The 13,322-nt window shown below is 38.1% G+C and overlaps 1 protein-coding gene across 4 annotated transcripts in view; it reads right to left on the bottom strand.

Moving 5' to 3' along the window:
* Positions 1-11,913, bottom strand: part of NFIA (nuclear factor I A) — a 429,137-nt gene extending 417,224 nt beyond the window's left edge. For 2 of the 4 annotated variants that reach the window (XM_025208667.1, XM_025208671.1), the window contains exon 1: positions 11,785-11,907. In XM_025208667.1, the coding sequence (XP_025064452.1) occupies positions 11,785-11,880 (96 nt within the window). In that variant the 5' untranslated portion in view covers positions 11,881-11,907. Of the gene's footprint in view, positions 1-11,784 lie in introns of all 4 variants that reach the window. The other 2 variants (XM_025208668.1, XM_025208672.1) reach the window with 2 other exon arrangements.
* Positions 11,914-13,322: the final 1,409 nt, after the last annotated feature.

Here is a 13,322-nt window from a genome sequence, read left to right as displayed (position 1 = left end):
AATGGCAAAAAGGTAAAGATCTAGGATAGATGAGTAAGTGTCAGAGGTGCTTTAAAAGACCCAACAGGATGATCACAGACTATCAGAGAGTCCCTTCCCAAACAGAGGAAGCTCTAACACACAGAAAAACTTGTTCTAAAATAGTTTATAGAGTGTTTATACATTTTATACAGCTACACTCATTCAATGTTATCCTGCAAGGGATGTGCCACTGACCATTTTACGTACAACACGTCCCATATTGTATTTGTATTACTGAAGTGCTCTACTATCTGCAGAAACAGGCACAAAAGATAATATCAGGAAGGCACGGTGCATTCAAATTCCTTTTCATACCAGTGCCTGCGCGGAAAAAGAGGCAGGTTCTTATTAGAACAATTCTAAAAAAAAAATAAAGTTCATGAGAGTCTGGGCAGCAACAGAGGGAAACAGGTAGAGTTTGGTTGCTTAAGCAATTCGTATTTCTTTGTGCTTATGCAGTATCCCATCTCAGTCATGAATACAGGCGCTGCTTTGCTGCAATTTAAAACAAATAAGAGCACAAACAAGCAGCTCAAATGATGTTTTCTCCCCTTAATAGATTTGTTTCTTTTTTTTTTTTTCCCCTTGCAAATTGTTGAGAGCGTCAATGAACGGAATTACACAAACGTGCACCAAACTGCAGAACTCATTTAGTTTAACAAGTATTTCTCACATCTTCATTTACTGAACGTTACTTTCAAATCATGTCAACATTCCTCCTTTCCTGCCTCATGACTAATACAGTGTTACTCAAGCCATTTCTTTTCAGACATTTTCAGATCTTTACAAATCTTTTCCTCCAGTTTTACCACCTGGTTTGTAATTAAAATCAAACTGAGAAAGTGCCTTCCACAGATGCAAATCCCACATACACAGGCCAATGTTAGGCACTGTTATAAAAGGCAGAGCGCAACTTTCCTTCCAAGGTATCAATAGCAAGAAAACCCTCATCAGAGTTAGATCTAATGAGAAAAAAGCTTGGATAAACTGCACTCGAGTATGAACTTTGACACTGCTCATGGGATAAAATAGGCCTTAATGCAATGCAATGAAAACACAAAATTGTTTCAGATCTGCCATGCAAGGGCTATTCATTACATCCAATATAAGAATCACTTAATCAATTAATAACAACAGGCTTGACTAATACTACTACACTTGATCTTAGCCCACGAGAGTCTGAGAAGCGCTGCTTTTCCATGCTATACATATGTACATGTAAACACGTATACTATGCCAAAACCTAAAATAAAACTGCTTTGTTTGTGAGCAGAAATCAAAGATTAATCCAAATAATTAGACTTCTAATTTTTTTTAACTGAAAACTAAGCAACTAGTCAGTGAATAAAATATGAACATGTTGTTCAGTGTTGTGAAGTACTGGTAAGAAAGGGGCACAACCCTTTTGCTTGGACATACCTTCTGTTTCTCAGTATTATCTGGTGGTAAATATACCTATTCTTTTGGGCTCTTTTAACCCAGTTTTGCTACAGTATTATCATGTAACTTTTGACAGTGATAATTCAGTGAAGAACCAGTACTTGTGCTCAGAGTGGTAATAGCATATGCTCCATGAGTAACCCATAGTGTTTGGTTTTAAGGCAAAATAAAAGTCAGCAATCAATACTGAATATAGTAAAAGCAGAGATAACTCGCAGATGTAAGGTCTACACAATCTATTAGGTGTTTCGTATCTTTTACTTCTATAACTCCTCTATCAACCTATATGGATCTGTTCTCCCACATACACAAAACAATTTGTTATAGCGCTTTCTTATCAGACAATTTTTACGTCCATTAGTTAAGCCTTTAACAGCCCCTCTGGAGCTTCTAAGTTTTATTATCCCCATTGTACAGAGAGGGAGGCCGAGGTGCGGAAAGGAAAGTAAAACTGAAGAAACTCTACTGAAGTGCATAGTATTACACTGTCTCTACTTGCAAGAACACGCTTCCCAACATGCACCTGCACTTTGCAGGTGCAAATCCCAGCAGTACACAGCTTAATCATTCTAAACTCTGCTCCCGCACATTAGACAGTCTAACGCCTGCTCAGGCACACAAATGTTAGCGCTGACACCCACAACCCTCACTGGGAACAAGGGTGTTTGCAAGTGTATGCACACCCTCAGTGGTGTGGGTGTTAGACTATTTCAGTACAAAACATCTGAGCTGCTGTAGGCTTCAAATGTAAAGCTATCATCCTCGAATCTCTATAGCTCTGCCCCTCTTCTGTCATCAGCCAGTTTGTCACACAGCTGCATGTATTTCTCTTTGCATGGAGTCTGCTTTGCAGGGAACAGCCCCTTCATCTCATCCCCTTATTCGGTTCACATGGGAAAAAAACAAAACAAAACACAACCTTTCTGTTCTTGGAGGGGCAGTTATCTTGAGGCAAGACCCACCAACTTTTTAACTGCATGGAAAATGCCTCTTGCATGGCGCCACTGCTAAAAAATAAACACATAACTGGAGGTTCACATATTCCCTTGTTTACTTAGATAGAAACCCAATGGGAAAGACACGACTACTAAAGCGGTTGCTTGTGGCATCAAAGTAGCATCGGGGCCACCAGAGACACTCTTCTGCATGCATCCTAAGTAGATGCCAGTTCACTCACACTAGTGTTTCCAGTTGTCCATTTTTACTAAGTGGATTACAGTTCTGCCCACTGATTCCTAAAGCATTAATCTGAGGAATGCCCCAGATTAAAGTGCAGACCTTCCACTTACTCAATACCACCACGCTGCAGCTCTTCGGCTTGCAGAGCTATTCCAGTCGAGGATAGTTTGAACAAGTGGGCCCCTTGTCTCCAACTCCAAGGCCCTTTTAGCCCCCCACCTGTATGTCTGATGCTAGAGAAGGTAAATCAAAGCCATTCATCTGTGTAACGCTCCAGGTGCTGGGGAACCAAGAAGTTTGGCAGCTAGTTTTTTGCTGGACTTGATTTTAGTATAAATTAAATTGACCGAGGAGAAACATTGAGTAGAGGATATGAAAGATACCCGACATCTGTCGTCAAAGTTTGATCTCTCCTAATCATCAATCATCAGCATACCAGAAGAAGAAACCTCTAACTAGTAAGCCTTCTTTCCTGTCTCGTAAGGGATGGGCTAACCCACTTGGACTTCAGCTGGCCAGATTTATTCTGAAACCAATGTCAAAAAAAGCATCTCTCACTGCCTGAGAAGTATGAGGCCTTTGCCAATGTAAAGACCCGCTAATTTAGGGCCATGATCTCTCTCTACTTCCTTGGAAGAGCATGCATGAATGCAATTTGGTTCTACAGTAACTAGTGTGGAAAGACTGAGGTCCTTCCCATAGACTTTTCACAGCCATCCTTGATCTCTCTAATCGATAAATAATTTCCTAATAAATTAGATACAGGGGCAAAAACAAACAACAAACCAAAACACCCTACCCATAAAAGAGTTATTCTTCTCCCTTAATTTCTTTAAGAACTATTCCCCAGGTTTCGGACAAAGAGGATGCTTTGGGCACAATCAATAAAGCCTCCTGAAACTATCTCCTTGATCATGTGACAGAAGTTGTGGATGGATTCTGCCTTGACGTGAGATACATTTACTTTACTATGGCTCTTGAATGGATAATTCTCCATTGGGAAGTAATGGCTCTCTCAGCTCTACTAAGATGCTGCAGCTTGTATAAGAAACACCAACAGAGGTCAATCTTGCTTAGTTTAGTTCCATAACTTATGGAATTTAAATGTTAAATTAAGATCTGAAAACAGAGGAACAGACCAAATAGACAACCAGTGCCTGATAGTGGTTGGCATGAGAAACTTCGGAGGAAGGAATAAGACTCTAAGCAGATGTGGGATAATTTCACTGTCATCTGCCACCCCTCCCCAGGCCTCTGATAGTTAAAGACTGGGAATTTTGGGAATAAAGCTCCAAAATATTCATAGAAAAAAAATGAGGGGAAGCAAAAAAGTCTTGTTGCAAAGTTTATGCACTGCATAATTTATATAAACTGAAAGCACATATTATTAGCAACAGCTGTCTTTGTATATTGCTCTGGAAAGCATACTGCTTTTTTGGTAGTCCAAAAAATTTAATAATCCATCTGTAACCCCCCGCTCCTGCATGTTTTCTCTTCTTCCAATCCCATCTCATCACAAAGAACGTTTAAAGAAATTTTGTGGTAAAATATTGCCATGGACAAATAAATGCACGCATGCCTGCCCTCTCTGTTCAAGAGGGTAAATGTGTGAGCTGAAGGCCGCACATTGCTCCATAAATCACGTGGTAAGGTTTCTTTTCCTATTTACAGAAAAGAAAGAGGTGTTTTAGGCTAAATTTAGAATATGGTATCCTCATGCATGGCTTTTTCCGCATATACTTAATGTTATAGGACACATACTGCTTTCAGTTACACCTGTATTAATGAGGAAGAATATCTCAGAATTCAATTCCAGATTTACGTTTAAATGTAAAATTTGGCCCATTTTCCCATCTGTTTTAGTTCCTTGTTTCTTGTGCAACCTTATATATGATTAGTGTGGCTAAAATGGAAATTGCGGACGCTTGTTAGGGGCCAAATAGATCTTTTGCACCACACTCCCTTTGATTTAATAGAAAACTGTTTTCCATAATACGTCCTTTTGTACTTTGAGCAGTCACATTTTAGGCAGTGGGTCTTTATTCTGGCTATGAATCCCATGCAGCTCCCAGTGGCAGCCTTAATCCATGTGTGCAATTTCATTTAAGTTTTGAAATTAATATGGGCTGTTTGTGTGCATCAGCCCAAGTTCCTTTGAAAGCAAGGACATTGCGATTACTGGTGGTAAAAATCTACAAAACACATAGCATCTGTACTATACTAGTCCAACAAAGCTCAAGCTGTAGTAAGTTTACATTTAGTAGCTCTCTGTATACATATATGTTTATACGTAGCAAATTGTTTAAATTCTGCTATACTAGTCAATAAGTCCACTTTGCCTCCTTTAGAAATCGTAATATTGTTCTTAACTATTTTTCACTAATCTGGTGTAGGGACATCAGATCAGCAATCTGTCAAAGCTCTTTGGGACAGGACTGTCCCTTATTGCAAGTTTGTGTAGGGCCTGCCAAAATGGGACCCCAACATAGCTGGTTTCACATATATAAGGCATGGAGATGAGCAGGCGTTTTGCCATTGCATTTATGGGAGCAGGATCGGGCTCTGCATATGTGTGTGAGTGTGCATATATGAAAAGCCTCCATGTCTCACATGAGTAATGTAACTGCTAGTGGGCAAATCCTGCAGCCCATTCCTTAGCAATAAACCTGGTGACTGAATCAGGGTCTTACCTGGTAAGTATAGGGGACAAAATATTATCAAACGGTAGAATGCTTTTCTCGGCTCAAGACACTGATTTGTTTTATCTTTAGAATATTTTATCTGTTTTCAAGGAAGACCGTGTGCAGTTATGAACACTTAGCCCATTCATTTTCAGCGCAAGTTAAAATCATCAAGTGACTAATCCTCAAAGCATCTTTAAAAATTAAAATGAAAGAGCGTCAGCCTCTTCATTTTATCGATTATGAAACTGAGGGGAGAGGTGAACCGAGTAACTGATGGTCACAGTGGGAGGCTTTCTGCGATGTGACTAAAACTCAGGGAATCCGGGACTCTCAATCTTGTGCTTATACCAACAATTACTGTCTTTTACTTTTAATAAAATGATAGTCTATGTATAGCATCTTCCCTGTTTCAAATTCTTTCGTGTTTTTAAAAATGGATCAAACGTCATTAATGAAACCCTTTAAAATACACTTCACTTCCACCTCTACTTTTACCTGTTCTCATTAACAGTGCCAGGTCGTTCTACACCTAGAGGTGCAGGCAGGCTCATGGCCTCTGTCTGGCATCAGGGTCTCGAGCTTTACTAGCCAGTGACTATTTCTGCTCTTCTTGCTTTGGGCTCCAAGTTTCAGTCGAGTTTTGGCTCCTTTAGGTCCCAATTTAGTACAGGTTAGCGTGTGAAGAGTTGAACAGGAGGCAGGCAATGGTAGCGCAGCGGAGCATAGGATCCATCACGAATTAAGTTTAGCTGCGCTATCCTGCACAACACAGACCCTCCTGACACGCACTGATATTTACTTTTTTTATGCATTGTAGTAACTTGGTAACAGAGGCTCTGTGATCATCCTTAGACGAATTCTATTGACCTGAGTGGAGAGAATGGATTGGCCCTTAGGGTTAAAGAGAAATTCTCCTTCTCCATTTTCCTCCCACTTAAGCAGCTGCTCTGTGCAGAGGTCTCCTCACCAGGCAAACTATGAACTAGAACATAACACTTGAAATTCCTGGGTAAGTTGGAAGTATTATACTAGGAACAGAAGGAAAGTCTTTTCTCACTATTCCTTCCTAAGGATGTTGCATGGCTATACCATTATGTTACAGTGATCTTGAACATTTCGGAGAGAAAAAGGTTGACCAAGGGTTAATGCGATTCTTTCTCTCCTTACCAAAATAACGTCATCTTCCCCCCCTCCTCCCCCACCAGAAAGTAGCTGCTGCTTGGTTGTTTACCTGATAAAGTTAATTTACAATCTATGTAAAATAAAAAAGGTATTCTGGAACTGAATATGCATGCATATCTAAAGACAAAGCAACTTCCACAAACTTGGTGGTGTGTTTCAGTGCTTTAAAAGAACTATTGGCTTGGAGTCACCATCTGCCCAACTTCCCTATTTTGCAGATTTGCTTCAAAAATCAAAAATTAAAAAAGCACAAGTAATGACAGATTGTAGAAACTGTTCTGCTGAGTTTATAATCCAGTGTAAATTACTGAGTGCTGATAAGGAAAGGAAGTTCAACCAGACAGTTTAATCCTCCAATTTCCTGTCTTCTAATCAGCCACTGACTCCTTTGGCTTTAAATTAGAAACATTCCTGACAATATTCAGGACAGGTGAAGTAAAAAGAGTAGAAAACAAAATAGGTCAAATGCAAATACATGAAACATAAAGTACAACAACAGAAAAGCAAGATACTTTAATAAGGCAGAGGTATGCAATGATGCACTGTCTGCATGCAATGAAATATATAACTGTATAAGTTATATATTGGTAAACATTTAGAAACACTAGCAGGGCAGGCATGTTTTTACTATGTTTAATAAAAATATACTGCCATAGCTGCTGAACAATATTTCACTATAAGAAACACTTTTACAGAATTGGGTGAGGAAAATGATTTTCTTTGCCTTTTTATTTTCTCAACAACATGCCAAGGATAAATATAACGCATATAAATTTCTTGATAGACATTAATTTCTCTTTAGGAAGCCAAAATTAGGGGAGCCAAGTATAACTCAACAGAATTTTAGAGCAGTCAGAATCTACTGGATATAAGTGGGTTTCCCCCCCTGCCCACTAAATCAAATTATTTTATACTGGGAAACATTTCTTCATCTTTGAAGAATGACTAGCTTTCCAGATAGTGAGATGAAAGAAATGTTTATTATATAGGCTATTGTTTCCATTCCCTTTGTGGTGGGACTTTACAGTGAAGAGTTTACACATCCTACATTTCTTTAAGATGAATAATATGGACCATTTTCATGTTTTAGCTACTGCCAAAATGATCCAAACCATTTTAAATATTATGATGATGAAAAACTCAGTGTAAAGGCGCAAAAAATATTTTAAGAGTCGCAGAGCAACAAATTGATCGTGCTTCAAAAAAATTTAAAATGATAAAAATGACCACTTCAAGGGTAGTTCCATCATCTCCATTTAATTAACTGTTATTTTTGTCATTAGTAATATACCAGCACCTAAAGGAAATAAGAGCATACACATTTAAACATATATTGTTACATCCATATTATACAAAATGAAGAATTCTGGAAGATAACTGGAATTGAAAGATCTCTTTTACTTGTAAGTTAACTCTTCCATGTGGTCCCTGGAAATGGCTTTTTTATATATATTGATAAGGCGTATTTCTCAACATATTTTGAAGAGAAAAACTACATTTATTTTTAAAACAATTTTGACTAAGAACATAAGATAACATGTCATGCTTTTCTGTTAGTCACACAGGTATGCAAATCTGGAGTCACTCCTTTCTTTTCTATTCAATGACTCTAGGTTAACGCCAATGTAAACTGACTGCAGAAATTGGCCCAATTTCTTTAGGTACATATTGTAAAGGATAATTTTCCTCAAATACATACATATTTAAATACAAATACATTTAAACTATTACATGCAAAAGACCTGTTCAAATGACCTTATTAAATGATCATGATAATCACACCATACCGACCTGTTAGGGAAAATCATTTTTAAAAAAACCAAGGGATTACAAAGAAATATTTATGAAAATGGCACAGATACATATATTTGCTACAAACATAAGACTGCAAAACACTGAAACTTCTGTTTGAGAAATATTTTAGTGACTTTGGGATACATCAAATTTAAAAGAAAAATACAGTGATTTTGAAAAAGTAATTGTCTCCAATATATTCATTCATAGTATGTCATATTTCATGCACTGTTTTATATACTTTAGAAAATTTGTTTTCTCTTTCAGACAAGTTTACAGTATTTCCTTTGGAAGTTTTCAACAAGAGATGTCAAAACACAGTAAAACTAAATTAATATCTATTTCTGGATTTACATGATTAAAGCATGCGAGAAGCAGATCAGATTTCAAAAGATTTCTTATGGACAACAGCAACAAATGTAATTATTGTTAAAATGTACACATGCTATGAGCCTTGCTTAAAGTACTTTGAAGCGTTTATAACTCAAGGTTAAAAAAAAAAACTCGACATTTTCATTTTACCTTGACCTCTCGCCATTTTGGCAAATTAGATAAAATTTGTTTGCCATTCCATCTCATAGCCAGAGAGAAAGCAGTAGTGGAAAAGTACATTTATTAAAGCTGCATTCATAAAGGCTTATTTATGAAAGATAATAAGGTCAAATCAGAAGTCCACTTTATAAATACACCATTAAAAAAAAAAAATACAAGCTGCTTTACCCAAAGATAAAATCCATTCATTTTACTAATCATGCAATCAACCAATCTCCATTATCTCCAGCTAGCTAGCTATGAACATACTGTAGCCTGGAGTGAAAGAGGAAGAGTGTGAGGTTTAGAGAGAGAGAGAGAGAGATTACTACACCCCGTCTTTTATAAAGCAGTTCCTTTCATTATAACAGGTCTTTTCATTAAAATCACACAGAACCTTTACATTTGGCCATAACACTGTAACACAGGAGATGACTGTAGCTTATAACTGGTTCAGAACCTGCTCCAGCAAGAAAACAAACTCACTCATTTGACACACAAATTGTTTACGATTCATTAAAAAGCAAAATTGCACATCACAGTGCTGGCAGCTGAGTCCCGTATGGGTGCAAGGGGTAGTCACTCATCTCTTTGTATGCTGGTAGTACCAAAGCGAAGTTTAGCACTATGCAGCTGAGATTTTTGTGCAGCCTGACAATGCATGAGGTAATTTTAAGAGCTTTATTTGTCTTTAAAATCTACTCTGTATCTTACTCTTGATTAAAAGAGCGTAGCAAATATGATTAGGCTGAAAAAAATTGCTGTACTTTTAGTTAAACGATACGTTACAGATTCATAGATTGTATACCGAAGCTGTTTATTCTTTAATTGAAACCTTGTCTTAAAATTATTTTTAATTAACACATCTGCTGTACAGGTTCTTGAATTATTTATTTCAGTCAAATATTAAATCGCTTTCATGTAGCACAAACTTCTTTTACAAATGGCTTTTTAGGTCGGGGGGTGTGTGTGTTGTTCTTTTAGAAAATACATAGTGTGATGTGTTCAAGTTTAAGGAGAACTTTTTGCAACGTTTAATCTAAACAGCAGCATGTGTGGTTATGAGCTGTGTACTCTTAGTCAAGTGTATTACTAAATGTTTCCAGCATTTTTTGTATATTGTATTCACAACACTCAAGCCTTTGTGATATAATTGTGAATGAAATGCAACTTCCTAGTATACTTTTCAGAGAGAGATAGCAGCCTAACAGCATTTGAGGATACTTATGAAAGAATAAAACCTGGCACACCTCATCATAAACAACAGGCGACAGACAATAAAATCGGGGTGCTAATAAAATATACAAGTGAATTAAGAATAAGCTCCAGCCACAGTGTAACATAAAGTGTGTAGTTTAAAAAAAAAAAATGCAGTTTATGACTTTGCTTTGAAAATGATAGCTGAGAATCAATAGAGTTATTTATTGGCATTTAACAAGCTAAAAAAGTCAAATGAATAAGCAACAGTTTATGAGCATGCAAACACCCCTTCCCCCACTTTCCCTGGCAGAAAGTCTAATTGGAAAATCAGTACTATAAGTAAAGTGGTTAGCCTTCCACTACTCTAATTAACCAAAAGCTGCGTGTTACATTTCACTGGCAACCACTGGTAAACCTCTAATACATGGCTAAGAAATTAAAAGTTAGAAACAGAACAAAAACAATCCAAAAGCCCCAACACCTTTAAAACACAAGCCACATGATACACACAATGGCCACCACCAAGCTGCAGAATAAAAACCTTCCGTGTCTCACTTTTAAAAGTCTTTCAAGTCCTCAGAGGTCTTAAACTTTCCAAATGATACCGAAAATTGGTCCAGGGAGGTGAGGGGGAGGGAGCCCCCCCCCGCCTTGTTCCAGCGTATCATACAATGAAACTGATCATGCCTTGTTTTGTAATTCCACTCGCCAGTCCTTTTTTAACTGATATCTATGTGAAATGAGCTGAGGTTCACGGTCCAGTTAGGAACGGATAATACATTCATTGTCCTGGCAGCAAACTTTTTCTCTCACTGGAAGAATTCACGCTTGCCACAAGAATAATAATTACAGAAAACTAAAAATGCGCTGCTAACGAATTAATCCCTAACGGACAACACGCTAACGAGGGCAGTAATGATTTGAGGACTCTCTTCCTCACAACAGGACTTGCATCTTCTGCTACAATGGGCTATTGTGCATCCTCCTAACTCACTATACCTCTTATAGATTCAAGATGTCAAAGGTTGTCTGGCCCGGCTGACCATGACATGCTAGTTAACTCATTCTACGGAGCACATTGGAACTTTATTGAAACTTTAATTGCGCCCAAAAGCAGCTAGAGCCAGATTATGTGGATCTATAACACATGGCTCCAGATCATAAAAGAACGGGAACCTGTCCTAACGTAAACAAACGGAGGGAAAAGTTCGATTGGGGTCTCCGGTGAAAGGCAGCGCCTTGCGAAACACACTTTTCTTGCACGTGATGATTTTACACCATGCCATCCATGCACCGTCCCAGACTTTTACTGTAATCAAGCTGTTTTGCAATGTATTAAAAACTTTCTCCCTCCCCCATCTCCCAGTAGAAACTACAGCATGGTTAAAAAAAGTACACACACACAGACCACATTGGAAAAAGAGGCAGATAAAGTAAAAAACAAAGCTGAAAGCTTGAGGGAACTGAGTGAAGCACGTTACTCTGTGCAAGGCTTTTACAGACGACTTCTCCACATAGTTTTTTTTTTGGAGGAGAACTGCAAAAGCTGCCCAGTGGAAACTGTAGTGCACATTAACCGTCTCTTGTTACAGAGAGGAAAGCACACAAGTGGGACAAGTGTGAGCCTGCTCCACTGAAGAGTGTGAAAAAATCAAATGTTAATTTGATAAATGTGAGGTCTGGGACATTTTGTCAAAGAGGGAGGGAAAGTAGAAAAGGGAGGAAAAAAAAAGCAGCCTTGCTGCCAACTCACCATCCACCAAGTTCTGGCCGAGATGTCGTAGCAGAGCTGCCATTTGATGGAGCCGTCGGAGGTTTTCCCTGCCATTATGCTGTCAGCAAGCTTCATCTGATGCTAACTCACGGGAGATAAGACACCTAATTGAGAAAACATTTGCACTGGCATGTTGGGCAACATGTAGCCCGGTCCATACCATATGGAATCATGGGTAAAAAAAAAATCTCCTTGACAATGAACCAATCTCTCACAGACCCAGTGGCAAGGTGAAGTGGAGATGAAAAGTCATCTGCTCCTAGCACTGTCTTCTCCTCTCTCTCTCACTCTCACTCTCTCTCTCCCTCTCCCTCTCTCTCTCTCTCTCTCTTTTTTTTTTAATAAGAACCCACTGCTCCACATCAAAGAGAGGCGGTCAAAATTAGGGCTTCATCACTCAGATGATTCTGGTCTGCAAGGTTTTTCCTTTCCTTTTTTTTTTTTTCTTTTTAAGAAGAATAAAGAGATTTAATAGGACAAAGGCAGGTAGTGGACTGCGGAGGGAGATCGCCACAGGCTATTAGCCTAAAATTTCTGCTTGACAGATGGAACTGCTTAGAGACTATCATGCAATGTTTTGGGTTTTTTTTTTTTAAAGACTTTCAGTCTGATTCAGTATCTGTTTATTGCAGCTACTTTTCCCATGAATGTAAAAAACATACAACAAGCACCCCCCCACTGATTGTTTTTATTTCTTTTTCACTTTTTTTTTTAACAACCATGGATATAATCATTTAAATAATGAAAAGCAAAACAAAAATAGAAACTGCTTATATTTATTTTCCTCTCCCTCCAGTGAGTGACCGTGCTGTCGGAAGGAATCAAAATCCTCTTTGATTTTAAAAAGGGAAACATTAAAAGATTTGGCCCCATCCTTGTTGCTTCTTGACTTTTAGATACTCAACCATATTGTTTAAATTGAATGACTTTTCATATGAGGGATCAGAGGGCAAATGGGCATCCGAAGAGCTAAACAATTCAATTTTCCTTTTTTCAAAAAATATTGTTTTCCCACGCTTTCATTTGTTAAACTTGTTTTTCATGTAGTGCTTCTTCACGTCATTTGGTCACAACCCCAACAGTTGTGTATGCTCGTCTCTCTATTGCCAAACTTCTCTATGCATCAGCAGTCTTGTGAACACACGATCTTTACACTAGGAGTTGATACTATCACACGGGGAAAAAAGAAACACCAGTGAAAAATAAACACCTTTGAATCATTCAGAAAGTCTTATCACATCAGATGACATTCTTCCTTCCCTGGACAATGAAGTAAAAGATAGTCACTTCAATCTACTTCCCCCACTTTTCAGTTCTCTTAGCGAATGAAGAAGCCAGGGCATTCAGTTGTCACTTTTATGAAGATAGCAGAGTAAATAGGCACTGGATGTTTTACATTTAAAATGGGACTGTTTTACCCTATCAGGAGACAGATGTTCAGTACATAACCACCATCGCTTAATGAAAGGGCACTCCAATCCACACAGAAGTCCTTTTCCTCAAGTGCTCTAAGAGTG

Source organism: Alligator sinensis, unplaced genomic scaffold (genome assembly GCF_000455745.1).
Source record: "Alligator sinensis unplaced genomic scaffold, ASM45574v1 scaffold588_1, whole genome shotgun sequence".
Lineage (NCBI taxonomy): Eukaryota > Metazoa > Chordata > Crocodylia > Alligatoridae > Alligator > Alligator sinensis.
This window is presented reverse-complemented; position numbering and strand designations above follow the sequence as displayed.